Raw genomic sequence first — 22,315 nt, forward strand, 5'->3', positions numbered from 1 at the left:
CGGAAGAAATGGCATGGGGAAAGAGCAAGGGAGAAGGCCAGCTGGGGACAGACCACAGCTCCGCAACGACCAAAATTATATACATGAATCACCCTTTGTGACTACAAAAACCCCGGTAGCGAGACCTATGCCCTCCCAATCAAGCCGTACTTTCTTCTGGCCGCAGGCTCAATGTAGCCCCATCCCAAAGGCGTGTCCCTCACGAACATCGCAAACCTATACATCAGTGGCATGTGCACAAGGTGCTTCGGAGGAGCATCCAAAGCGCGGAAGAAGTTGAATGGCGGGTAAGGAATGAGAGGCTGCGGTTTCGGAGATAATGACAAGTGGTGAAGGATGGTTTTCGTTACTGCATATTGTCAGAATACAGTCAACTATGAGCGATAGAGTGGCTTATAAACTCACCGGCTTCCTGCTGCAAGAGCAGGCCCTCCCAAGCGTGTTTGATAGGGAGTTTTGTTTCGTCCCTACCGCCTGTCTGCGATACAGCAGTCTTGAGCCTGAACTCATTATCGATCGTTCCCGGGCAGAGAGCTGGACGACATAAGCTTAATCCCATGGACTGAATGTACGACTTACAGAAAAACCTAACACCACAACCCTCACATTCCACTCTACAGCTCTCTACTGCCATGAGACCCGCGGACTTCGTAGCGGCGTAAATCACTCGGTGAGGTGCGGGAACAGTCGCAGCTACTGAAGAGAGATGGTGCAAAGCAGGAGAGCGAGAGCTAGACGCAAGTAAAGGAAGCTATGTATCTGATCAGTACTACATCTACACCACCAGAAAGGGTTTCATACGAAGCAGCTTAAAGCGAGCACAGTTCCTAAATAGTTGACTTCGGCGACGGCCCTCGCCTCCTTCTCGACTCTTTCCAGCCCCTCAAGGGTTGGGCCTGAGCTTGTTGATTCATCTTTAGAGCTGAATGCGAGGGGTGCGCCGGACGGGGAGGCTGTAGAAGGACTAGAGCGGTCAAGGGAAACTCCGGCAAGATCCATAAGAAGTGAAGTTGATGGAAGACCAGCAAGGATGTGCACAGTGTCGACTCCAGACCAGGCTTACAATTGCGTCAGTCTTTCAGGGGATCACTGGAACCAAAGACATACTTGCCTTTTACAATCATTTCTCGAGCACTGACCAAATCGGCGACCTTGGTCATATCTCCACTAAAGACCAACAACTCCGCCTTCTTCCCAGCCTTTGCGGCCTCCTCTTCACATTGTTTCTTAACCTCTTCGAGAACTTTCGCCCTCCTTGCTACCAAGCAAACCTTTGCACCACGCCTTGCATATGCCAAAGCAAGATCCTTGCCGACACCAGAAGATGCACCGAGGAGCAGAACGCGTTCTTCGTCTGGAGGGATGACTGTTTCCCGAGAGGGGAGTGGGCGTGACTTGAGGAGGTATAATATCGGGATGGTTAAGGGAAGGAGCCACAATGGAAAACGGGGCATGGTTGCTGGAATTTGAAAGTTTAGAGGCGATAAGATAAGATGAACGACCCGAAGATCGTCTTTGGGAGGGACTGTGCGCGACTTCTCCGGCAACTCCAGCTTCCGGCGGAAAGTCAAGACGTCGTGTTCAAAACAAGTGTTGAAAAGAAAAAAGTCATCCATGTACAAAGTCGGGCATTAGTTGGATTTCCATGCCCTACTCAATCCCCTTACTAAGGCCCAATCCAGCGGACCCTGTGCCTTTCTACCGCCTTCCTCATCTGATCCACACCTACTCCCATCTGCCCACTAGGGCCATATCCCACGATGACGCTTCCATGGCCTACTACTCTCCAGCCCCGATCGGATGCAATCTCACGGAAGGATTTGAAAGACGGATAGAGAGAGAAGACGAGGAAGAACATTTGGATGGGCTGGTAGAGAGTCTGGAATGGCTTATTACAAGGGGGAGGAAGGGTGAAAGAAAAGGAGGGATCATCACGTGGAGAGGAATGTTGACTAGGTAGGTTAGTGAATACACTCCAAGTGTTATCCATGTTGACAATGTCCAGGCTCATTACCATGCCATATGAGACAAGAGACCCATGGGAGATGACAGCTATAGCCCTCGACGGTTCTGTCTATCTTGAATTGTGGGATCCGCCAGAGGAAAAAGCCAAACGGTAGGTTAGCTATACACATATACTATAAATAGCAGCTAATCGGCTGGATGAAGGAAACGAGAGCAGTCAGCTTGGGAGAAGCAAGGCTATATGGGATACGCATACGAGTCATTCTCCACTATACCGCAGGAGGGACGTCCAGGAAATGGACCGGAAGGGTGGGGAGGTGATGTCAATACCAACGTACAAGTGAGTGGAACAAGCCGAAGTCTCCTCGAAAGATGCTAAACAATCGTAGTGGGCTAAGTACGACGAAGGACCATGTGTATGTATGCAGCACTAATACATGTGCTCAGTGTGGTACGCTCCGCGATAGGAGAAATCCCGCTCTGCATTGCAGGGGAAGTCGACTGCGTTAAAGGTGAGGGCAAATATCATTATTATTGTGGTCGATAGTTGCTCGTCAATTGACCAAATGGCAGCTGAGCCTGGATCTCCAAACCCTGGCTTATCAGGCTGCATGGAACTCAAGACTAATAAAGTCATACAACATCCTGGACACGAAGCCATGTTTCATAAAAAGCTGTTGAAACATTGGGCACAGAGCTGGTTACTGGGGATACCTGTATGCCATTCCATGCGTAAACTCAGGCCATGTCACTGATAGAGCCTTAGGAAGTCGTCGTAGGCTTCAGAGATGACGATGGGATCCTTCGCTCCCAAACAACGTTCGATACTGCAAAGATTCCGTATCTGTATATCTCTCTTCTTACCGTGAAATTCACCAGACTTATGTTTTTTCCAGAGTTGAGGTGCTCAACAAACCATCATGGTCACCTAACCGCTGCCTCCAATCACTACATTCGGTCTGCTCTTTCTTGACAAAGAATGTCTTACCGACCGATCCGCTCGTCACCTATCCCCATATACGCGGCAATAGACAAGCTGTAAAGGAAGCTGGAGAGTTACCGCCAGCCGTCGTGTGGCGATTGGCATTTGACCCAAAGAAGGGCTGTGAGTTGCACGCTGTAGGAGAAGTAGGCGTAGTCGATGGGCGATGGGGAGGAATGCTGAAGGAGGAATATGTGCGATGGAGAATGGGGTTGGAATGAACACTACTGCAGTACCACGGTATGTCATTTACACTGCATTCCCAACGTTTTTGCTAACAAATGACAGGTAGAGCCTGTTTAATAGTCTACAGATATGCATAATTGCAATAATAACAAGAGACCATAAGGGAGTGTACGATGGTCCTTTCAAGTTCGCCTGCCATACTAAGTCCAAACAAGTAAGAGGCGTCAGACTAAAAGGAAAGGAGGGGCATGTTGGACTTTGAGATATGCTCAATTAAAATTGAACCAGGTGGATCATCGATGTTCCACATTAATATCAAGTTTGATTGACAATCTTTCAAAGACTTCGACACTGATGGCAAACGACAAACACAGGACAAACAGAGCCGACCTTTTGTAGGACAAAAGCTATAACGACTTGGCAAGGACCATTTTTCTTATGGGTAACCATGAGTTCTCTAGACAGTGACAACGACACTATATCTCCCGTCTCTCAACAAACTTCTGTGGCTGCTTCTGCGGCTGCGGAAACCATTAAGGCATCCACAAAGGCAGCAGCTACGCCCAGAGCATCTGAAGATGATGACAGTGGTAAAGAGACTTCTGCAGCCGCCGCTCAAACTTCCAAAGCTGCAGAGACATCGGTAGCTGCAGCGGCGACTTCAACAACATCAGGAAACAACAGTAGTAATGGAGTGGCGGACACTGTCAGCACATGTATAAATCAAGGTCTCGATTCCGCAGGATGTCAATCTGGGAGAGCAGCGAATGAAGGGGCAATCATCGGAGGTGAGCCTTTTCTGCAGAAGGTTTGTGGGAGATGCTGATGAGTAAAAGGTGCTGTGGCGGGCGTTATCATAATAGGGCTCTTGATATACTGGTTGATGAAGCGAAAGAAGAGACAGGGTGTGAAGAAGGGGTTTTGGCAAGGGAAGGCGATGGGCGGCGGTACTGGGCCTAATGCGGTATGATAAGATGGACCATGAGGGAAGAGGATCAGTTCCGTATACGCAACCGGGCATGATGTCTCAATTTCACGCAAAAAGCCGAACCGCAAAAGGCACGAACTGGCAAACCCGTAGTAAAATGCTTTCCAGACTTGGAGTATTCAGCAACAAAACATGTGGCTGGGAAAAAGTGGGCAGATAAAACAGAGAGTAGTAACCCATGACTTGATTGAATACTCCCGAAACGCCGACACGGATGCGCGCGGCTACTTTTTACTCCTACTGTTGTACTTCGTTGTCTTAGGCAGAGCATTTTCCTTGGACGGATTTGACTGGTGTAACATTAGCTAGGAATGCATCGACATTTATTATTCGTTTCCATTTATGGCATCGCTATTAAATATGGGTACAAGAGAGCTGGCAGCTCTTCTTCTGTAGTACGACTGGTCGGCCGGTCTGGAGCGCAGCATGCGGTGAATCGGACATGACCGAATGAAAAAGTTGTTATCGCGCGCCAACCGGTTAGTAGCTGAGTAGATCCCCGCTCGACGACTCCGGGCCATCTTATCCATCTCGGTCGTTTAATTGCGTCGACTCAAGATCCGGCCGTCAATCTTCACAGCGCCCATATCACACCCTATATATATACCTTATACGCCATTCCTCACCTTCCCGTCGTATACATCCATCCATTAACAGGCAATATGACCGCTGCTACCATCTCCACAGAAACAGTCACCCAGGTTCAGGCCCCGGGAACCAAGGCCAACGGCACATCCGGCAAGTACAACCCTCGAAACTACCTCAGCGACAGGGCCAAGGTTACTGAGATTGATGGAAGTGAGTGTGATAAATCGGGGTACTCGCACGGGGGGATAGATAGAGCTGATGTTTTTCATAGTTCGTGGTTTGATGGCTTGCGAGGGGCCTGGCATTGTCTCCTTCGTAAGTTAAATCTTGATCTTTTGAAGCACGCGCTTACCTAGAATAGCTGTATGCCCATCCTTCTCCCACGAATTCTATTACTAACACGCCTTAGTGCCGGCCGACCTAACCCTGACACCTTCCCATTCAACTCCATCACCCTCAACCTCAAACCCCCCCTTGGCCTTCCAGAGTCCTCCAACAACATGCCCGTTTCCATCACCATTGAGGACCCTGACCTTGCTATTGCCCTCCAATATGCGCCTTCTTCCGGTATTCCCAAGCTTCGTGAATGGCTTGCTGACTTGCAAGCCCATGTGCACGAGCGACCAAGAGGTGATTACGATATTTCTATCGGAAGCGGTAGTCAGGACTTGATGTTCAAGGGATTCCAGGCCGTACTCAACCCTGGAGATCCCGTATTGCTTGAGACCCCTATGTACCCAGGCGTTCTCCCGGTCTTGAGGGTTCTGAAAGCGGAGTCAGTCGAGGTTGATGTCGATGACCAAGGTCTATCGGCTGAGAACCTGGAAAAGGTCTTGGGCGAATGGCCTGCAGACAAAAAGAGGCCTAGGGTGCTTTACACCTCTCCTATTGGATCCAACCCTTCTGGATGCTCCGCGCCCAAGGAGAGAAAGTTGGAGGTTTTGAAGGTGTGCAAGAAGTACGGCGTTTTAATCTTTGAGGGTGAGTGGTTTTCAGTAAAAGAAAATTCGATCTTATGCTGATTCGCATATGCAGACGATCCTTACTGTGAGCCAACAGTCTCATGGCTACAAATAATCACTGACGTCCAATAGATTACCTCGCTGAAAAGCTCATTCCCAGTTACTTCGCCCTTGAAAAGCAAGTCTACCCAGAGGGAGGTCATGTCGTTCGATTCGACTCTTTCTCTAAACTTCTCTCCGCCGGTATGCGATTGGTACGTCATCGTGCGCATCCCACAGAAGCAACTCGCTGACGTATACCATAGGGCTTTGCTACCGGCCCTAAGGAAATCCTTCACGCTATCGATGTGAGCACTGCTGGTGCCAATTTGCACACCAGTGCTGTCTCCCAAGGTGTCGCCCTTCGCCTCATGCAGTACTGTATATCGTATTCTTTTTGCCTTTTTTTGCATGTCTAACATTCTGATGTAGGGGGCATTGAGGGTTTCCTCGCCCACGGCCGTGCAGTCGCCAAGCTCTACGCCGAGCGTCGAGCTCAATTCGAAGCCACCGCGCACAAGTACCTCGACGGTTTGGCGTCTTGGGTCTCTCCTGTGGCTGGTATGTTCCTTTGGATCGATCTTAGACCCGCTGGTATCGAGGATTCCTATGAATTGATCAGACACGAGGCTCTGGCCAAGGGTGTGTTGGGTGTTCCTGGGATGGCGTGAGTATCGTATTGTTTTGCCTTTATAAACTTTACAAGGCTGACTTTGTGCATAGTTTCTACCCCACTGGAAGGAAGAGCTCTCATGTTCGGGTATCCTTCTCTATCGTTGACCTTGGAGAGGAGTCGGATTTGGGTTTCCAGAGGTTGGCAGAGGCTATCAAGGACAAGCGCAAAGCCTTGGGTTTGGCTTAAAGATGGCCGTTAATAATTGTCAATCGTCCATCAGTATATTACAATGTAGATGGGTTATATCATATAGCGTATTTTGCTATGCTTTAAAATTGCCATGAATATGCATACATGTATCGTTATTGAAGCTATAATGGGTGCTGGTGCCACACCCAGGCAGAGTATGTAACTCCGGGGAACGCCGCTTTGCTATGGTTTTGTTATGGGGGCAAACAATTAGTGAGGGTGGAGGAAGTCCACTCGGCACGACCATTGAGAGCGCACAGCGTAAACAAATTCAATTTCCGAATGGAAATCAACCCCAAACCAACACAATCATCTTCTGGAGAAGGTATCATCAATGGTGGCGGAAACATAACCTCTGATCAGGGTGTCGGTGGTCAGCGGAGAGATGTCACTGGTGGGGTTGGTCCCAGTGGAGCAGTGATTGGGGTGGATAACTCTAGGACTTCTACTCCTGGCGCCGGCCCCTCGACCACGCCCTTACCCTCAAAAGCTGGAACCCCAGGAGCAACACCCCAAACACCAGCTACTGCACGAGAAGTAGAAGACCAGGCAGCTGCGGACTCTAGCACTGGCCCTAGTTGGGAGGTTCAGTTGGCAGGTAGGAAGAGGAAGTGGGGTATGATGGGCTTTACAAAGGAAGAGCAAGATATCATGGAACAAGACTCCTTATCGTGAGCTCCTTTTGTGGTTTTTGGATGGACCGAACTAAATAATGACAGGTTGCAACTGGCTTTGGCAATGGACCAAGAAGCCACTCTCTATCCACCACCACCGACTGCGTTTTCGTCCTATGAGGATGCAGTGCAACGGTTACTACCGTATCATGTGTGGCAAGTGTACGATGAAGAGTTGGATACATGGGAAAAGGCAGATGTTGCGAAAGGTGCGTATTTCTGGGGACTATGGGCAATGATAAGGTGGTATAAAGCTAATGGCATGGATTGCAGAAACAAAAGAAGCGGAAGATATCCTGGACAAAATAAAAGGATTAAAAGAACGGTTTGCTAAAGCTCGTCGGCGAGAAGATGATGTAGGTTGCCTTACTCTCAGACGAGGCTTGGCTGACTTCAGTGACGTTGATTAGCGTCTGTCACCGCTACCATCAACTATCTCTTTCTTCCAGTCGTCCACTACCAACGAACGCGAAGAGCTCACTTCCCTTCAAACAAAACTAAGGACCGCGAGAGCCGAGCTGAGTGCTATAGAGCAAGAACAGAAGAAGATAGCAGAGGAGAAGAGGAAAGAGAGGATGGAAGAAGAAGGCAGAAAAGCGGTGGCAGCTATGGCAATGCAGCAGGCAGCGCGGCAGCAGCTTGTGGCACAGGCTCAAGCGCAGAATTCAAATCAAGCATCATCAAGAGCAGCGACGCCTAGCTCCCAATTATCTGGACCTAGTCCAGTCGGTACTCCCACCAGAATAGGATCGCCACCCAAACGAGGAAGAGGCCGGCCGCCCGCTATGAGTAAAATCTCAGGACCACCTCCTGGTAGCTTTCCAGCGCGCGCAGGACCATCTGGCACGCCGACTACCTCAGGAGTCAATACGCCGGTTGTGCCCGGCACACCTCAATCTGGTGCTGCTGGTGGTATTGGTGCCGGTAGACCGCCGGGTCAAATGGTGAATGGATCTGGTACAAGCACGCCTGTCAGACCCCCAAATCCTCCTCCACAGGGTCCTGTATCTATAACCGTCAACTTGTATGTTTGGCAATTCAATTAGTAGGATGGGAAAGCGCTGATATCCATGGCAGATCATTAATACCGCAACTAGTTGCCATTGGTTTGATTGCTGTCCCCCCTAATACGGCACCAGGTGCACCAAAACCACCTGGAATAATTATTAAATCACTTGATGATAAGAAAAGTGTAGTAGTACAAATGTGCGTTGTGACTTTTATATGCTTTTTTTGCCAAGACGTGTCTAATTGACCCAAAACGGTAGAAACCTTGCGATGTGTTCAAAACCTCAGTTATTAGGACTTGCAAAAGTGTTAAATGTCAACACGGTTAAATCAGCAACTCCATCCGCACCATCGACTCCTGGAGGCTCAGGATCGGGATCAGGAGCAGGGCCGAGTGTCAAGTGAGCGGAGAGTTGAAGTAGGCAGTGACGAGCAGCGAGAAGAAGCAATTAGAATCATTAAAGTTGGCACTTGCATCATCATCTGGAATAGACACTATGTGCATAGCATGGGATGTAGTATACTTATTTGTATGAGACATATAACAATTTCTGAGATTGGGTTACGTATTATAAGGTTGGGCGGGAAAGAAAGAGCACACACTTCTTTCGCACCGCCCCTGGTCCCTTGCCGCCCTTTGCGCACGGGCCACCGCCTCGAGGGAGTAGAAGGACAGTTCTGTGAGTCCTTTGTAGTTTCTCCGCCAATACAGCATTCCTTATTATTTCCACTCGTCCTCGCAACACTCTCGTCACCACAGGAAGAAGACAGGGAAGGAAGAAAGAGCAGAGCATATCTGCCCAGAAATGGCACAACAACCTCCACCATCGCGCTTCCAGGGCGTCACTGATCTTTCGTGCGTCTCCAAACAACATCTCATTCTTCTCCGCTCAGACTGACCCATGCACCAGCTCGCTCGCCGTCACAGAGGATACAGTCCTAGTAACCCTCCAGGAGCGCTATCTCGCTCATAAACCATACACTTCTCTTTCACCAGCAGCTCTTGTTTTTCTCAGCCCTTATTCCTATCTCCCAATTGACGGTGAAGAGTCGCTACTGCGCTATGTTGAGGAGTATTACCAATGCAATAACGAGGAAGGAGGAAGCAGGAATGAGCAAGGGTGGTGGAAGAAGAAGCTGGAAGAACCGCATGTGTTTCAGTTGGCGCTGGGCGCATACTATAATATGAGAAGGACCGGGCAAGATCAGGTGATAATTGCCAGGTGAAGTACTGCGATGCTGTCGATTCGGATGTACCACTAATACAGTGCAGTGGGCCTACTGGTTCTGGCAAGAGTGAATTGAAGAGATTGGCTATCGAAGCTATCACTCAGGTCAGCCTCGCCAACCCTGGGAAAAAAGGGTCAAAAATAGGACTACAGGTCTCGAGCGCCGAGGTATGTCCTACAGATCATTTCACCTGCACGAGCTCACGAAGACAAAGTTCATCCTCAAATGCTTTGGAAATGCCCATACTCTGTCCAACGACGAGGCGTCGCGTTTCGGCACCTATACCGAATTACAATTCAACGAAAGAGGTCGTTTGGAGGGCTTGAAGACGATCGTTTACTACTTTGAACGTTCTCGTGTATCTCAAGTTCCAATCAACGGCGAGCGCAACTTTCATGCCTTCTACTATCTTGTCTCTGGTGCACCGGAAGAGGAGCGGAACTTCCTGAAGCTTGGCGATGTTTCAGACTATCGTTATCTCAACTGTCGAGTTCGACGTGTAGGCGTGGACGATCGCCACCGTTATAGCCAACTCAGGCAAGCGTTCAAGATGATCGGGATTTCAAGCCGGCTCATAGCCCAAATCTTCCAGCTTCTGGCGTCCATTCTTCACATAGGTAACCTCCGGTTCTCGCCCAGCGATGGTATACAGGAAGGTGCATCTGTTATCAACATCGACACTCTTGATACCGTGGCCGAATTTTTGGGTGTTCATTCTGAAAGCCTTGCCGAGATATTCTCTCTTAAAACCATCCTCGTCAGAAAGGAAGTTTGCACTACGTTCCTTGGGCCGGAACAAGCAGAACAAGTCCGAGACGAGCTTGCACGAACGCTCTATTCATTACTCTTCTCGTGGCTTAATGAGCATATCAATACAAGGCTATGTAAAGACAGCTTCGGATCCTTTATCGCATTGGTCGACCTCCCTGGCATCCAGCGTAACTCTGGATCTATGGGGTCTCTCAACTCAGTGGATCAATTTTGTCTCAATTTTGCCGCTGAAAAAATGCACAACTGGGTATTGCACAGGATACACGAGACGACAAGGCAGGAAGCAGAGGCTGAGAGGCTGCTAATATCTCGAGTGCCATATTTTGACAATTCAGAGTGCCTTGGGATGCTGTCCAACCCTCGAGGCGGATTGATAAGTGTTATTGACGACTTGTCACAGAAGAAGCGCTCGGAGAGTAACTTACTTGAAAGCCTCGGCAAGAGGTTCCACAACCATCCTTCTATGTCCATCTCCCCTCAAGGAAATCGGTCTTCAGCATCATTCACCATCAATCACTATGACGGTCCTGTCACATACTCTACATCCAACTTCCTCGAACGCAACGCCAACGAGACAAGCACTGACATCATCCAACTCCTCCGCGGCGACACTACCTCACGATCTCAGGTCTCCACTACTGAAGGGCATGGCTCAAGTAACCCGTTCATCAAGGGCTTATTTGGGATGAAAAACATCGCCATGCAAACTCACCCTAGAAGCGACTCTACCATCGTTGCCGCTCAACAATCTGTACGACCTGTCCGAGCACCGTCAACCCGACGTAAGAAGATGATGTCACTTGTACCTGTCTCTGAGGAAGGAGGCGAAGAAGCTAGCGACTTCCAAGTAGGAGGTGGTAATGATGAATCTTCTCCGAAGGAACTGCATTGCATTGCCGGTCAACACTGGGCCGCAGTTGATTCGTTGTTGAAATCGTTTGACCAAACTCAGACTTGGTACATATTCGCTCTCAGGCCCAACGACAGTCAGTTACCATTTCAGTTTGACTTGCGAAGTATGAAACAACAAGTTAGAAGCTTTGGATTAGTGGAGATGGCGCAACAGCTTCAGACGTCTTGGGAAGTGAGGTTACCACATAAGGAGGCTTGCGAAAGGTACAACGAAGAGTTAGTGTACCGAGGGATACCAGAGGGAACAGGCGACGTTGAGAGACTAAGGGATCTAAAGCGACTGATGAGTTTGAATGATGCAGATATGGGTATTGGACTCCAGCGAGTGAGTCAACAATAGCCGCCTATTACCACATGGGCTGATAATAAATCAGGTATTCCTTTCGAACAATCTCTTTCATTTCCTGGAGGACCGACTACGGGCCAAAGAGCCCGGAGAACAACATGCCTACGAGGATCTTGGCCACAGAAAGCTGCAAACCGATCCGTTCTCCCCCCATCGCTACCAGCCTGCAACTTTCGACTCACAAGAACATGTGTATAGAGATCCTTCTATCCGCCCTGTGGACTCATCTTCAAACTTGCCGCTCATGGAACACGCTCGGCCCATCGTCAACAATTCACTTGAAATTGACGACCATGAGAGCTCTCCCGTGCCATACATAAGTTATGGAGGAAGATCAATCACCGATATCGAAGGATACGCTTCTTCTCGTGATCTCTTGGCGAGCTCCATCCACAAGAGCGAAAAGGACCCCCTAGATACCGAGCCTCAGGCGGGAGAGACCACTGAAGTGTACCGCGAGTCTATTGCAAGGCGTCGATGGGTTTGGCTTTGTTCTATCCTCACATGGTGGATACCTGGCTTTGTGCTATCCAAAATTGCCGGAATGAAGAGACAGGATATCCGACAAGCATGGAGGGAAAAGCTCGCCATCAACATGATCATCTGGTTCATCTGCGGATGCGCCATCTTTGTCATTGCGATTCTTGGTCCTATCATATGTCCCACTCAACATGTCTACAGTGCGAGCGAGCTGGCTAGTCACAGTTACACGTTAGACCCTAACAATGCTTTTGTGGCAATCCGCGGCGAGGTGTTTGACTTGTCTCAGTTTGCACCGACTCATCTCACAGCAGTATCGGTCGTTCCCACCAAAAGCATTATGCAGTACGGTGGCTTGGACGCGAGCGAGCTCTTTCCCGTCCAAGTCTCGGCGCTTTGTGGAGGTGTTTCTGGTTCCATCAGCCAGTATGTCACCCTTGACAGCACCAACACCACCGACGTTTACTCGCAGTATCACGATTTCCGCGCTTACACCAATGACTCTCGACCGGATTGGTACGCTGAGATGATGATCATGATGCGTCACCGATTCCGCGTTGGATTCATGGGCTACACAAAGAAGGACTTGAAAACAATGGCTGCGCAGGGCAAAGCGGTCGCCATATATGACAATTTAGTATACGACATGTCGAATTATATCCGGCAAAATGGCGGAGGGCTGAGGGCACCCGATGGGGTCAATCTTACCGCCCAAGACCAAGCTGATCGTCAGTTCATGAGCGACCAAGTCGTATCATTGTTCAAGTACAATTCTGGCAAGGACATCACTACCCTTCTGGACAACCTTGGCTCAACAATTGGCACAGATGTCGTCGACAGACAGAAAACGTGTCTACGCAATCTGTTCATCCTCGGTAAACTCGACACCCGAGATTCTGCCCAATGTCAGTTCTCGACCTACATCCTTCTCGCACTGAGCTGTGTCATGGTGGCAGTTATTGGATTCAAGTTTCTATCTGCTTTGCACTTTGGCTCTGTTCGTGCACCGGAATCCCACGACAAGTTTGTCATTTGTCAAGTACCTTGTTATACCGAAGGCGAAGAGTCTCTTCGACGTACTATTGACTCGCTCTGCAAGCTCAGGTACGATGATAAACGTAAACTTATTCTCGTCATCTGCGATGGTAACATCAAAGGTTTCGGTAATGACAAACCCACCCCTGCTATCGTGCTTGATATTCTTGGTGTTGACGTTAACAACGACCCAGAGCCATTGAGTTTCCAATCGCTTGGCGAGGGCGCAAAGCAGCATAATATGGGTAAAGTCTATGCGGGGTTGTACGAATGTGCCGGGCATGTTGTACCGTACCTGGTGATCGCCAAGGTCGGCAAACCGAATGAGAGGCAGAAGCCTGGTAACAGAGGTAAACGAGATTCACAAATGCTCGTGATGCACTTTTTAAACAAGGTGCGCTTTCCCCAACTAACATTTGGAGTCGAGCTGAGAGTATCTAGGTTCACTTCAGCGCACCGATGAATCCTCTGGAACTTGAAATGTATCACCAGATCAAGAACGTAATTGGTGTCAATCCCAGTTTCTACGAGTACCTATTCATGGTCGACGCTGATACGACTGTCGATGAAATGTCATTGAACCGTCTTGTTTCTGCGTGAGTGCATGTTTGTGATGCCTGCTAGTTCTGACTAATGGAAACGGCCACTAGAATGAGGCACGACAAGAAGATTATCGGTGTATGCGGAGAGACGTCCATTGCGAACGCCAAGCAGTCTATTGTGACAATGTCCCAAGTAAGGTATCATTTATCAACCCGGGTCCATTCACCTAACACATCCCACAGGTCTACGAATATTTCATCTCACATCACCTCTCCAAAGCGTTTGAAAGTCTCTTTGGTTCCATCACTTGTCTGCCCGGTTGTTTCTCCATGTACCGACTCCGTTCGCCAGACACGAACAAGCCATTATTTATCTCCCATGGTATCATCCAAGACTACTCTGAGAATCGGGTCGACACGTTGCATCTCAAGAACCTCCTCCACTTGGGTGAGGATAGATACCTGACTACCCTGGTTCTCAAGCATTTCCAAGATTACAAGACCAAGTTTGTGCGACATGCGTATGCCAAGACTGTGGCTCCTGATTCAATCAAGGTTTTATTGAGTCAAAGGCGTCGATGGATCAATTCCACTGTTCATAATCTTGCTGAACTTGTCTTTTTGGATCAATTATGTGGATTCTGTTGTTTCTCGATGAGGTTTGTGGTCTTTATTGACTTGTTGTCAACAATCATTGCACCTGTCACTGTTGCCTATGTGAGTCTCATGCTTCATTAGATCTACGTGAATAAACTGACAAGAGTGAAGATCGTGTACTTGATTTATCTAATCGTACACGATGGCTCGTCAATCCCTACTCTGAGTATCGTCATGCTCGCGGCCATCTACGGTCTACAAGCGATGATCTTCATCTTCCGTATGCGATGGGATATGATTGCTTGGATGATCTGTGAGTAGCCCATCTTTCCTAGACAATGAGCACTACTGATAAGTTTCAAAGTCTATATCTGCGCCATTCCCGTTTTCTCATTCTTGCTGCCGCTGTATTCTTTCTGGAAAATGGACGACTTCAGTTGGGGTTCTACCAGGCTGGGTGAGTCGTTTGGCTTTGTAAATTTAGAACCAGAATTGACAACCATTTGCGTAGTCGTCGGTGATAAGGGCAAAAAAATTGTCATCCATGTAAGCCTTTTGCAGTCTCACGACGTTACAAGATGGACATCTCAGCTGACGCTCTCGTCAGGATGAAGGTAAATTCGACCCGTCTTCTATTCCGTTGAGAAGCTGGGAAGAATATGAGTGAGTTCATTACCATCTATTAGGCAAGAAGGTAGTTGTTGCTGACCCTGCAAAGGAATGAACTCTGGGACCAAGAATCTGTTCACTCTGGATCGTACATGCCACCAAAGGCCGAATATTCGTACGACTACCCGCGCGCCCAATCGACGTATAGCTACGGCGGTCATGGTTATGAGCAACCGGTCCACCCTGTGCAGACACGGAGCACGTCTCCTGTCAGTTCGCGTTATCAGATGAGCCAGTTCCGCCAAAGCCCTTATCAGAGTCCCTATCAAGGGCCATACGGTGGAAGTGCGGTGGATTTCAGGCCTAGCCGTATGGATATGGCACATCAACCCTCGTTGGACGATACATCATCCTTCCACCAGCCATATCAACCTCCTCCACGACCTCAAAGCTCCTACGCATTCAATCTCCCCGACCCTTCTTCAGACTCCTTCACCGCTCCCGCAGTCGATTACCTCGGTGCGCAAGCGATAACAGATAGTCAGCTGGAGAGATCGATAAGAAAGATATGTGCGAATGCAGAGCTGGACAAGTTGACGAAGAAGGGAGTGAGAAAAGAGCTGGAAAGGGAGTATGGTGTTGAGTTGACTGAGAGGAGGGAGACCATCAATAGATTGGTCGAGAAAGTTTTGACAGAGTAGCCGGAAAAGAGCCGTCGTAGTGTATTGAGGGAGCGGTTAGCTTCGTCGAAGAGTGAGGTGACGTTCCGAGGTGTGGCTTGATTGCATATGATATATGTTGTACATAGCTGTTATGGACATTGAATTGAGCATCGATCCGATATATGGTCTGAAAGTGGGATGGCAGTAGGAAAGCGAGTCTAAAAACGTGAAACATGGCGGACGATCGACAGGGAAGGCCTGGAGCTGCCCAAAACGACGACCTGCCCAAAACGACGACATACAGTGGCCCAAAATGGGCAATGTGGGCTGTAATACGGAGCCTACCAAACTGAATCCAGGAATACATGCCCAAAACCCAAAAGGTAATCTGGGCTGGACCCTTGATCGCGCGCTAGCCTCTTTGCCGTGAAAGCCCCCCGTCGACTTTCTCTTGCATCTCAACTTTTTTTCCCACAGGAATAACCATCCCGGCACCATGTCCAAACCTTTCGTGCCCACACCCAACATCTCTCGCCCAGCCACTCCCTCCTCCCTCGACTACGGCAAGGACGAGGCCTCTTCCACCCTCCTGAGGGACATGGGCGAGCGGGGAGACAGAGAGAGGAAAGACAGGGAAGAGAGGGACAAGAAGGAGGCTATGCCGTCGGGACAGGATCAGGGTGAGTCTGGCCTCTGACTGACTGCGCATGTATGGAGGGAGAGACCAAGCTGGACACGGCGACTGGACTAGATGTATTGGCGGATGACATGGGAACGCGCCCTGCCATGCGCTATATCCCGTCTCGCTGCCACGTATGGCGTGGGCTGAGGATAGACAAGTGCTGACCACGCGTCCTAGTCCTCCCCATCCTCTCGTACTGTGCTGCCAGTATCATGATGACCGTCGTCAACAAGGTGAGCCGTTCTGTCTGTTCCGGGTGCTGCGGACTGCGCGACGCGTTTCAACGCTGATCATTACATCCGCAGTACGTCGTGTCCGGCGCGAACTTCACCATGACCTTTTTGCTGTTGGCTATCCAATCGAGTGTCTGTGTTTTGGCCGTCACTACCGTGAAGAAGCTGGGTTTCATCTCTTGTTAGTCGATCGGCATGCTACATGTAAACAAGTCGGGCTGATAGGCTGGGTTCTATCTAGTCCGTGACTTTGACAAGAATGACGCCAAGGCCTGGTGGCCCATCTCTACATTGTTGGTGGCTGTCATCTACACTGGTTCAAAGGCTTTGGTAAGTTTAGTGGGGTTTTGAGTTGCAATCGATGCTAACAAAGATGTAGCAATTCTTGTCTATCCCCGTCTACACGTGAGCCGGCCGACCATCTTGAAAATGTGGACTGGACTGATCTCGTTTGTAGTATCTTCAAGAACTTGACCATTATCCTCATTGTCAGTATCGACACCATGGTTCAAGCCTTAAAAGCTAATCTCTTTTATAGGCCTACGGAGAAGTGTTTATGTTCAACGGTGCCGTCAGTGGTCTCACACTCTGTTCATTTGCTCTCATGGTGAGTACATTGAGTAAGGTCTAGGCATGTCGCTGATAATATCCCAGGTTGGCTCTTCCATCATCGCCGCCTGGTCCGATATCACTTCTGTGTGGAACAAGGAGCCTGAGCTTGACCCTATTACCGGTCTCGAGATTACTGTTGGCCCCGTATCTACGATTGGTGGCCTTAATGCTGGTTACATTTGGATGGCGCTCAACTGTTTCGTCTCTGCTGCCTACGTACGTACACTGTTTTGGAATGATGGGCATAGCTGACAATATATTTGACAATCCAACAGGTTTTGTTCATGCGAAAGCGAATCAAGGTCACTGGCTTCAAGGACTGGGACTCTATGTATTACAACAACCTTCTCTCCATCCCCATCCTTGTCGTCTTCTCTCTTGTCATCGAAGACTGGGGTTCTGAATCTCTTGCCCTCAACTTCCCTGCTTCCAACCGTGTGCTCCTTCTCTCCGCCATGGCCTTTTCCGGCGCCGCTGCCGTCTTCATTTCATACTCTACCGCCTGGTGTGTTCGTATCACTGGTTCCACAACATACAGTATGGTCGGAGCTTTGAACAAGTTGCCTGTCGCCGCGAGCGGTATCTTGTTCTTTGGTGACCCCGCCAACTTTGGTAACATCTCGGCCATCGCTGTTGGTGGTGTCGCTGGTGTGGTGTACGCTGTGGCCAAGACTAACCAGGCAAAGGTAGAGAAGGCTAGGCAAGCAAGGGCCGCGGGTGGTAGGCCATGAGGTGCTTTTGAAAAACAGGGGACCAGAAGTACGTTTGGTGATGATTCACGGTGTATACACATTGTGCAAAACGGGATTATTTAGAGAGAGCTCTACAGAGAGCGCTTGTTGCTTTGACCATGCATAGATAACAATCCGTTTGATAATAGTACATGCTGCTCATAGAATGTCCTTCACGTTGCATCGTTCATCCTCAATCGTCACTGCCCAAGGTTCATTTTGTTATTGCGACTACCGGGGAAAAGTCAGGCACGAGAGAACAAATGAGGATTGAAAACGATTGTTGAAATTTCGACATTCATCGAACTTATTTTGTGCGACAAGCTCGAATAATGCCTGCCCCACCACCCATCGCGTACGCCACGCTCTCAGCCCCACTCTCGGCTGCCCCGTACATCCTCGGCATCACCCCCTCCCCCACCACCCCGCACCTCGTCCTCCGCCATCCCTCCCAATCCCTCACCATCGCAGACAACCAGACCCTTCAGCCCGTCGCAGCCCTCCAAGACGGTCATGCAGGTCACATCAGCTCTGTCTCATGCGACGGAGGGGAGCTATGGAGCGCCGCAGTAGATGGAAGTATCGTCAGGTGGGATGAGAGGAGCAGGCAAAAGGCCACGGCCATCAAAGGTTTGTCAGACATGGTTGCCCTGTCGCAATCTTGCCTCTCAACGCTCACAGAGCTAACACAACTGTCACTTCAGCATTCATTCGAAAGCCCCTTCCGGTCACTGCTCTCACCACCTCTGCCAACGACAGCCTCGTCATTGGCGGTACAGAGCTCGTTTCTTCCGAGGCACACATTCTCTTCTGGGACTCCCGTAATTCTTCTGCACCTCTATACACCCATTCGTCTACCCATTCGGATGATATCACCCATCTTTCCCTCTTGCGCTCATCCTCCACTTTTTTGCCCCCCTCTCACAACCCTGAAATCAAGACACCGAGTACTTTGCTGTTATCAGCATCTACAGATGGTCTTGTAGCCCTTTCTGACATGAAGGAGAGCGATGAGGAGGAAGCGCTGGTAGCGGAGGAAAACTGGGGGCAAAGTATTGCCGATGCGGGCGGGTACATGCACAAGGGAAAAATGAGTGTGTGGGCAAGAAGTGATATGGACGAAATGTGCCTCTGGGGCGCTGGAAGGGGGAACATTGGAGAAATCGAGGTTAGATTTTCCTTGCTCGATATTCCCTGTACGAACCTTGGCTGATACGGGCTGCAGCTGCAAGACCACAAGCAGTATCCCTCTTCGGAGTTCAAGTTCAAGACATTCACACCTCCCAAAACAGGACCCAGTATTACACAGACGGCTCTTGACGAGTTCAAGTCAAAGACGACATACAAATCCGATTATCTCATAAACGTCATACCTTCTCTCGGTGTAAGCAGCGATGGGGCACCCATGACTGCCGTCGGCACGAATGAGTATGTCTACTATTTTTGTTTGGATAGGCGGGCCAAAAGCTGACAATGCTGTAATAAAGGGGCGATATGATCCTCCAACATCATTCTGCATCGACATCTTCTTACAAGCCATCCGCCTTCTTTCTTTCTGGACCAGGTGCCAATAGAGGCCATAAAGATGTCGTGCGGGCCATATATCATGATCTCGCAAATGAGGCTCTTTATACTGGGTCAGAAGATGGTGTCCTCGCTGGCTTTTCGTTAGCGTCTCTGCCAGAGAGGCTGACAGTTGGCGATCCCGAGGTTGATGACGATGGTGGAGATGGTAGGGAAGAGGATGAATACATGGATGAAGAAAGTGAGATTGAAACTGAAAGTAGTGAGGAGAGCGATGATGACGAAGACGAGGACATGGAGGAGGAAGGGCCCAGATATGGTCCTATCATTGGAGCAGGGTCCACAGGTCGACCTGGAGCGGACAAGAAAGAAGAAAGACGTAAGAAGAGATACGGGCCCTATTAAACTAAATGCTGGACAATAATAATTCACTCAATGCATCGTGTATATGACATGTACCTGTAATGATTTTTTTGGCTACGGTAATGGTCGTCCAAATGTCCTGGAAGCTGTTACACCATGTAAAAGGGTATACGAGGATGCTGATGATCTGAAAATTGTGTGAAAAGAAACAAATAAAATCTGGTTAGCATTGATCAACCAAACTGTTCTTAGGTCGTTTCTTATTCGGAACTTGATCGAAAGTTGTCTGACGCCATGTCAACCTGAGCTGCACTTATGACCAGAGTGATGCTCACAATATTCGCGTTCGAGTATGCCTCGGGGAATCTGTGTCATTTCAGTTAGTCTTCAGAGAAGATGATGCATTCTATACGCTCCTGCTTACCGGGAGATATATGACGCCGTTGGGCGGTCAGCTGGGTCACAGCCTATGTTCTTCTTCTTTGGGTCCTCTACATATCATTGAGTGTGGGAACAGACAGTCCAATGAATGGTCACGTACGATATACTCGAACATAATCGACCTCCATTCTTCAAGCTTCGGTGAGTCGTAGCAGAAGGATCAGAGAGAAAAGCAAATGATACTTACTGCACAGGCCATAGCTTTTGTAAGCCAACGAAACTAATCGCCATGTCAGTCATCGTTTTCATGTCTAAAATTTTGCTCACTGGACAGCCCCGAAGTTCTCTGAGATACCCAAGTTGAGTACCATGTACATCGGTTCTTCTGTCACAAGCCGTTGATCAACTCCAGCTTCTTTATTAGGTCCCATAGCTAATGATATCAGGAGTCAGACAGGACGCATCACCGTGTTTGAAGGTTAGTAATTGTTCTGTAAAACATGACTAACCAGCTCCACGGACAGTCCAAGCTTTCTTGTTGTCGTTGACCCAAGTGATATAACCATCCCTGGCCTATTATCAGCGCAATTCCTCGTAACAATAGCAAGCCGACCTACGCTCCGGGAGCATATTCCATTCCATAGACCGCAAAACAACCAGTCTCGTCGGTACTATTATCTATCGTCAGTGCCCTATTTTTCGATGATTCCAAGTATTCTGCGAAGGATTTACTAGCATTCCTATTGATATTGATATATTAGCAGTCAAGACTCATATGAAGGATATCATAAACTCACTTGGTTGGTCAAACTCAAGCCAGACGTAGCCTGTTGATAAACACTGCCCATATAGGTATTAATCTGGGTAACATCATTGTCATAAATTTCGTAATATTTGCTGGAAGAATTGATGAACTGCCCAACACACCATCAGGTCAACTCTTTCGTCTAAGGGATCAATCATGGAAGAAACTCGGCTCACGTGGTAGTTTGGGTTGAAAGGTGCCCATTGTCCGGACTGCGACACTTGACCCTTGCCAATCGACATATCAAGCTGGATTGTACAATATTAGTGCTTATAATCTCCTCAAGAAGAATCTGATCGCTTACAGTAGCCTCAAATATATCAATCTCAGGGGCTGATCTCCCTACAAAAGATCCATCAGAATGTTTAGGCCCGGGGTGAGTGTCATCGTCAGGGCAGGTGCATCTTGAGAGACGTTGTCCAGGCAAGTACGAGAGCTCGTTGTTATGGCCCGGATCACCTTGAGTCAACGCTACTGTTGGTTTACCTGAATACGTTGATAAGGAGCTGTTCGACGATTAGAAAATCAGCCTTACCATTGAGCGTCTGATTGGGTAGCGTGCCGACGTCGCATGAATCATAGGTATATGGCCACGTGCCATCAAGAGATCCTCCATATCCCGCCCGTCCCAAGTTTCCCATAGCCCAAACAGCGGGCCAGAGACTATGGGGTCAGATTAGAATCACAACGATCATGTCGCATTTGGGTTAATGAACATACCCAGGAATGTCATTTGTGCCGGGGAGAGATACAGAAACTGTGACAATCGTAAGAAAGTCTTGCCCCAATTATCATACGAGCACTTGCCTTCCATATAACCACCTGTAAAGCAAAACCTATTCCAACTGGACATCACTTTTTAAAGGGAAAAAAATGAGCTCTGTTTGTCAATGTCATGAAGGTCTCAAGACTTACTACCCCCTTCAAAATTCATGCCATGACTAAAAATTTCATCAAGGGTAATGACCAGTTTTCCATTTTTAGTAGTCAATCGACTGGGGTCATACCTGTCAAGCGGAAATTAAGCTTTTGGTCACCAAATGATCTGTCACATTCACCATTCCAAGTTATTGGTTTGCCAATAATGTAAGTCGGCGGCTTCCCAGAAAGGGTCATCACCTATGGCAAGGCTTAATATTGTCTAGTAGTGCTCATCAGTGGTGTCACCTGACCCACCATTATAGAAAGTTCGTCCATCCTCATTGAACTCGTCTGAGAAAACGAGGTCCCATTCCTCCCCTGTGTCTAAACTTTTATGAGTATAGGCTTCGGGGGGCGTGTCGGGATCAATTAGCTGGAAAATGTTGGCTACGTCAGGCACTTGCCCCGTGGAACTTAAGGAGAACGTCAGTGGCGGCGATCAAGACGGGCGAATGAACGGGCGCACTTGATACCTCCTATATTAAACCCTCCATGCGTGTCTGCGGGTAGAGTAATGTAATACTCGAAGATAGGCAAGCCGGCGCTATATGCTGTTAGCTATTCGTTATGCGGGCTGAAAAGTGCGCTCACAAAAGGATAACAACAGCTAGGCCCATGATTG

The 22,315-nt window shown here is 48.8% G+C and overlaps 8 protein-coding genes across 8 annotated transcripts in view; 6 read left to right on the forward strand and 2 right to left on the reverse strand.

Moving 5' to 3' along the window:
* Positions 1 to 51: 51 nt before the first annotated feature.
* On the reverse strand, positions 52 to 1,491 carry CNF01570 (hypothetical protein). Its single transcript, XM_571508.2, has 5 exons — positions 1,112 to 1,491; positions 802 to 1,058; positions 580 to 751; positions 406 to 534; positions 52 to 349 (listed from the first exon to the last, which is right to left on the reverse strand). Exons 1-5 carry the CDS (start codon positions 1,452 to 1,454, stop codon positions 126 to 128), a joined length of 1,125 nt encoding a protein of 374 aa, XP_571508.1. The 5' UTR covers positions 1,455 to 1,491; the 3' UTR covers positions 52 to 125.
* Positions 1,492 to 1,593: 102 nt separating this feature from the next.
* On the forward strand, positions 1,594 to 3,317 carry CNF01580 (enzyme regulator, putative). Its single transcript, XM_024657368.1, has 9 exons — positions 1,594 to 1,956; positions 2,006 to 2,116; positions 2,170 to 2,305; positions 2,355 to 2,362; positions 2,413 to 2,477; positions 2,539 to 2,681; positions 2,732 to 2,811; positions 2,862 to 3,187; positions 3,236 to 3,317. The coding sequence occupies exons 1-8, from the start codon at positions 1,646 to 1,648 to the stop codon at positions 3,166 to 3,168; spliced, it is 1,161 nt and encodes a 386-aa protein (XP_024513077.1). The 5' UTR covers positions 1,594 to 1,645; the 3' UTR covers positions 3,169 to 3,187; positions 3,236 to 3,317.
* A 1,341-nt stretch (positions 3,318 to 4,658) lies between these two features.
* On the forward strand, positions 4,659 to 6,687 carry CNF01590 (aromatic-amino-acid transaminase, putative). The gene is made up of 9 exons (XM_024657369.1): positions 4,659 to 4,919; positions 4,981 to 5,024; positions 5,071 to 5,072; positions 5,119 to 5,690; positions 5,745 to 5,756; positions 5,804 to 5,925; positions 5,977 to 6,091; positions 6,143 to 6,377; positions 6,434 to 6,687. The coding sequence occupies exons 1-9, from the start codon at positions 4,784 to 4,786 to the stop codon at positions 6,570 to 6,572; spliced, it is 1,377 nt and encodes a 458-aa protein (XP_024513078.1). The 5' UTR covers positions 4,659 to 4,783; the 3' UTR covers positions 6,573 to 6,687.
* A 124-nt stretch (positions 6,688 to 6,811) lies between these two features.
* CNF01600 (hypothetical protein) lies at positions 6,812 to 8,795 on the forward strand. The gene is made up of 6 exons (XM_571304.2): positions 6,812 to 7,246; positions 7,295 to 7,458; positions 7,523 to 7,605; positions 7,660 to 8,273; positions 8,327 to 8,455; positions 8,518 to 8,795. Exons 1-6 carry the CDS (start codon positions 6,858 to 6,860, stop codon positions 8,660 to 8,662), a joined length of 1,524 nt encoding a protein of 507 aa, XP_571304.1. The 5' UTR covers positions 6,812 to 6,857; the 3' UTR covers positions 8,663 to 8,795.
* A 137-nt stretch (positions 8,796 to 8,932) lies between these two features.
* Positions 8,933 to 15,615, forward strand: CNF01610 (chitin synthase-related). The gene is made up of 13 exons (XM_024657370.1): positions 8,933 to 9,113; positions 9,169 to 9,480; positions 9,531 to 9,654; positions 9,702 to 11,495; positions 11,545 to 13,425; positions 13,473 to 13,627; positions 13,682 to 13,766; positions 13,817 to 14,290; positions 14,342 to 14,483; positions 14,535 to 14,627; positions 14,682 to 14,716; positions 14,778 to 14,833; positions 14,889 to 15,615. The coding sequence occupies exons 1-13, from the start codon at positions 9,064 to 9,066 to the stop codon at positions 15,478 to 15,480; spliced, it is 5,793 nt and encodes a 1,930-aa protein (XP_024513079.1). The 5' UTR covers positions 8,933 to 9,063; the 3' UTR covers positions 15,481 to 15,615.
* Positions 15,616 to 15,896: 281 nt separating this feature from the next.
* On the forward strand, positions 15,897 to 17,891 carry CNF01620 (nucleotide-sugar transporter, putative). Its single transcript, XM_571496.2, has 9 exons — positions 15,897 to 16,121; positions 16,301 to 16,356; positions 16,429 to 16,537; positions 16,598 to 16,686; positions 16,736 to 16,761; positions 16,814 to 16,844; positions 16,895 to 16,963; positions 17,011 to 17,184; positions 17,244 to 17,891. Exons 1-9 carry the CDS (start codon positions 15,938 to 15,940, stop codon positions 17,697 to 17,699), a joined length of 1,194 nt encoding a protein of 397 aa, XP_571496.1. The 5' UTR covers positions 15,897 to 15,937; the 3' UTR covers positions 17,700 to 17,891.
* Positions 17,892 to 17,964: 73 nt separating this feature from the next.
* Positions 17,965 to 19,681, forward strand: CNF01630 (conserved hypothetical protein). Its single transcript, XM_571498.2, has 4 exons — positions 17,965 to 18,329; positions 18,404 to 18,867; positions 18,925 to 19,127; positions 19,187 to 19,681. Exons 1-4 carry the CDS (start codon positions 18,032 to 18,034, stop codon positions 19,626 to 19,628), a joined length of 1,407 nt encoding a protein of 468 aa, XP_571498.1. The 5' UTR covers positions 17,965 to 18,031; the 3' UTR covers positions 19,629 to 19,681.
* The window catches only part of CNF01640 (glucosidase, putative), a 3,972-nt gene continuing 1,317 nt past the window's right edge, over positions 19,661 to 22,315 (reverse strand). The window contains exons 3-22 of the mRNA XM_024657371.1: positions 22,285 to 22,315; positions 22,160 to 22,237; positions 21,949 to 22,106; positions 21,831 to 21,891; positions 21,688 to 21,779; positions 21,580 to 21,627; positions 21,493 to 21,529; positions 21,308 to 21,435; positions 21,077 to 21,258; positions 20,949 to 21,020; positions 20,765 to 20,881; positions 20,700 to 20,707; positions 20,585 to 20,638; positions 20,477 to 20,535; positions 20,295 to 20,400; positions 20,215 to 20,247; positions 20,128 to 20,156; positions 20,011 to 20,077; positions 19,922 to 19,952; positions 19,661 to 19,872 (exon numbers count right to left, since the gene is read on the reverse strand). The exon at positions 22,285 to 22,315 is cut by the window's right edge and continues 46 nt beyond it. Of these exons, the coding sequence (XP_024513082.1) occupies positions 19,810 to 19,872; positions 19,922 to 19,952; positions 20,011 to 20,077; positions 20,128 to 20,156; positions 20,215 to 20,247; positions 20,295 to 20,400; positions 20,477 to 20,535; positions 20,585 to 20,638; positions 20,700 to 20,707; positions 20,765 to 20,881; positions 20,949 to 21,020; positions 21,077 to 21,258; positions 21,308 to 21,435; positions 21,493 to 21,529; positions 21,580 to 21,627; positions 21,688 to 21,779; positions 21,831 to 21,891; positions 21,949 to 22,106; positions 22,160 to 22,237; positions 22,285 to 22,315 (1,454 nt within the window). The 3' untranslated portion in view covers positions 19,661 to 19,809. The remainder of the gene's footprint in view (positions 19,873 to 19,921; positions 19,953 to 20,010; positions 20,078 to 20,127; positions 20,157 to 20,214; positions 20,248 to 20,294; positions 20,401 to 20,476; positions 20,536 to 20,584; positions 20,639 to 20,699; positions 20,708 to 20,764; positions 20,882 to 20,948; positions 21,021 to 21,076; positions 21,259 to 21,307; positions 21,436 to 21,492; positions 21,530 to 21,579; positions 21,628 to 21,687; positions 21,780 to 21,830; positions 21,892 to 21,948; positions 22,107 to 22,159; positions 22,238 to 22,284) is intronic.

This window comes from Cryptococcus neoformans (genome assembly GCF_000091045.1).
Source record: "Cryptococcus neoformans var. neoformans JEC21 chromosome 6 sequence".
Taxonomy (NCBI): Eukaryota; Fungi; Basidiomycota; class Tremellomycetes; order Tremellales; family Cryptococcaceae; genus Cryptococcus; species Cryptococcus deneoformans.

Coding starts and splice junctions, on each gene's coding strand:
- CNF01600 (XM_571304.2), top strand. CDS start 6,858: ATGGAAATCAACCCCAAACCAACACAATCATCTTCTGGAGAAGGTATC. Junction 7,606..7,659: donor CTCGTCGGCGAGAAGATGAT/GTAGGTTGCCTT, acceptor GACGTTGATTAG/CGTCTGTCACCGCTACCATC. Junction 8,274..8,326: donor GTATCTATAACCGTCAACTT/GTATGTTTGGCA, acceptor TATCCATGGCAG/ATCATTAATACCGCAACTAG.
- CNF01630 (XM_571498.2), top strand. CDS start 18,032: ATGCCTGCCCCACCACCCATCGCGTACGCCACGCTCTCAGCCCCACTC. Junction 18,868..18,924: donor GGAACATTGGAGAAATCGAG/GTTAGATTTTCC, acceptor TACGGGCTGCAG/CTGCAAGACCACAAGCAGTA. Junction 19,128..19,186: donor ACTGCCGTCGGCACGAATGA/GTATGTCTACTA, acceptor GCTGTAATAAAG/GGGCGATATGATCCTCCAAC.
- CNF01590 (XM_024657369.1), top strand. CDS start 4,784: ATGACCGCTGCTACCATCTCCACAGAAACAGTCACCCAGGTTCAGGCC. Junction 4,920..4,980: donor GGTTACTGAGATTGATGGAA/GTGAGTGTGATA, acceptor TGTTTTTCATAG/TTCGTGGTTTGATGGCTTGC. Junction 6,378..6,433: donor TTGGGTGTTCCTGGGATGGC/GTGAGTATCGTA, acceptor CTTTGTGCATAG/TTTCTACCCCACTGGAAGGA.
- CNF01620 (XM_571496.2), top strand. CDS start 15,938: ATGTCCAAACCTTTCGTGCCCACACCCAACATCTCTCGCCCAGCCACT. Junction 16,538..16,597: donor GAAGCTGGGTTTCATCTCTT/GTTAGTCGATCG, acceptor GGTTCTATCTAG/TCCGTGACTTTGACAAGAAT. Junction 16,964..17,010: donor TCTGTTCATTTGCTCTCATG/GTGAGTACATTG, acceptor ATAATATCCCAG/GTTGGCTCTTCCATCATCGC.
- CNF01580 (XM_024657368.1), top strand. CDS start 1,646: ATGCCCTACTCAATCCCCTTACTAAGGCCCAATCCAGCGGACCCTGTG. Junction 1,957..2,005: donor TGGAGAGGAATGTTGACTAG/GTAGGTTAGTGA, acceptor GACAATGTCCAG/GCTCATTACCATGCCATATG. Junction 2,812..2,861: donor ACTGCAAAGATTCCGTATCT/GTATATCTCTCT, acceptor TGTTTTTTCCAG/AGTTGAGGTGCTCAACAAAC.
- CNF01610 (XM_024657370.1), top strand. CDS start 9,064: ATGGCACAACAACCTCCACCATCGCGCTTCCAGGGCGTCACTGATCTT. Junction 9,655..9,701: donor TACAGGTCTCGAGCGCCGAG/GTATGTCCTACA, acceptor ACGAAGACAAAG/TTCATCCTCAAATGCTTTGG. Junction 14,628..14,681: donor TTGGGGTTCTACCAGGCTGG/GTGAGTCGTTTG, acceptor CCATTTGCGTAG/TCGTCGGTGATAAGGGCAAA.
- CNF01570 (XM_571508.2), bottom strand. CDS start 1,454: ATGCCCCGTTTTCCATTGTGGCTCCTTCCCTTAACCATCCCGATATTA. Junction 752..801: donor TGCTCGCTTTAAGCTGCTTC/GTATGAAACCCT, acceptor TCAGATACATAG/CTTCCTTTACTTGCGTCTAG. Junction 350..405: donor GCTCTTGCAGCAGGAAGCCG/GTGAGTTTATAA, acceptor GACAATATGCAG/TAACGAAAACCATCCTTCAC.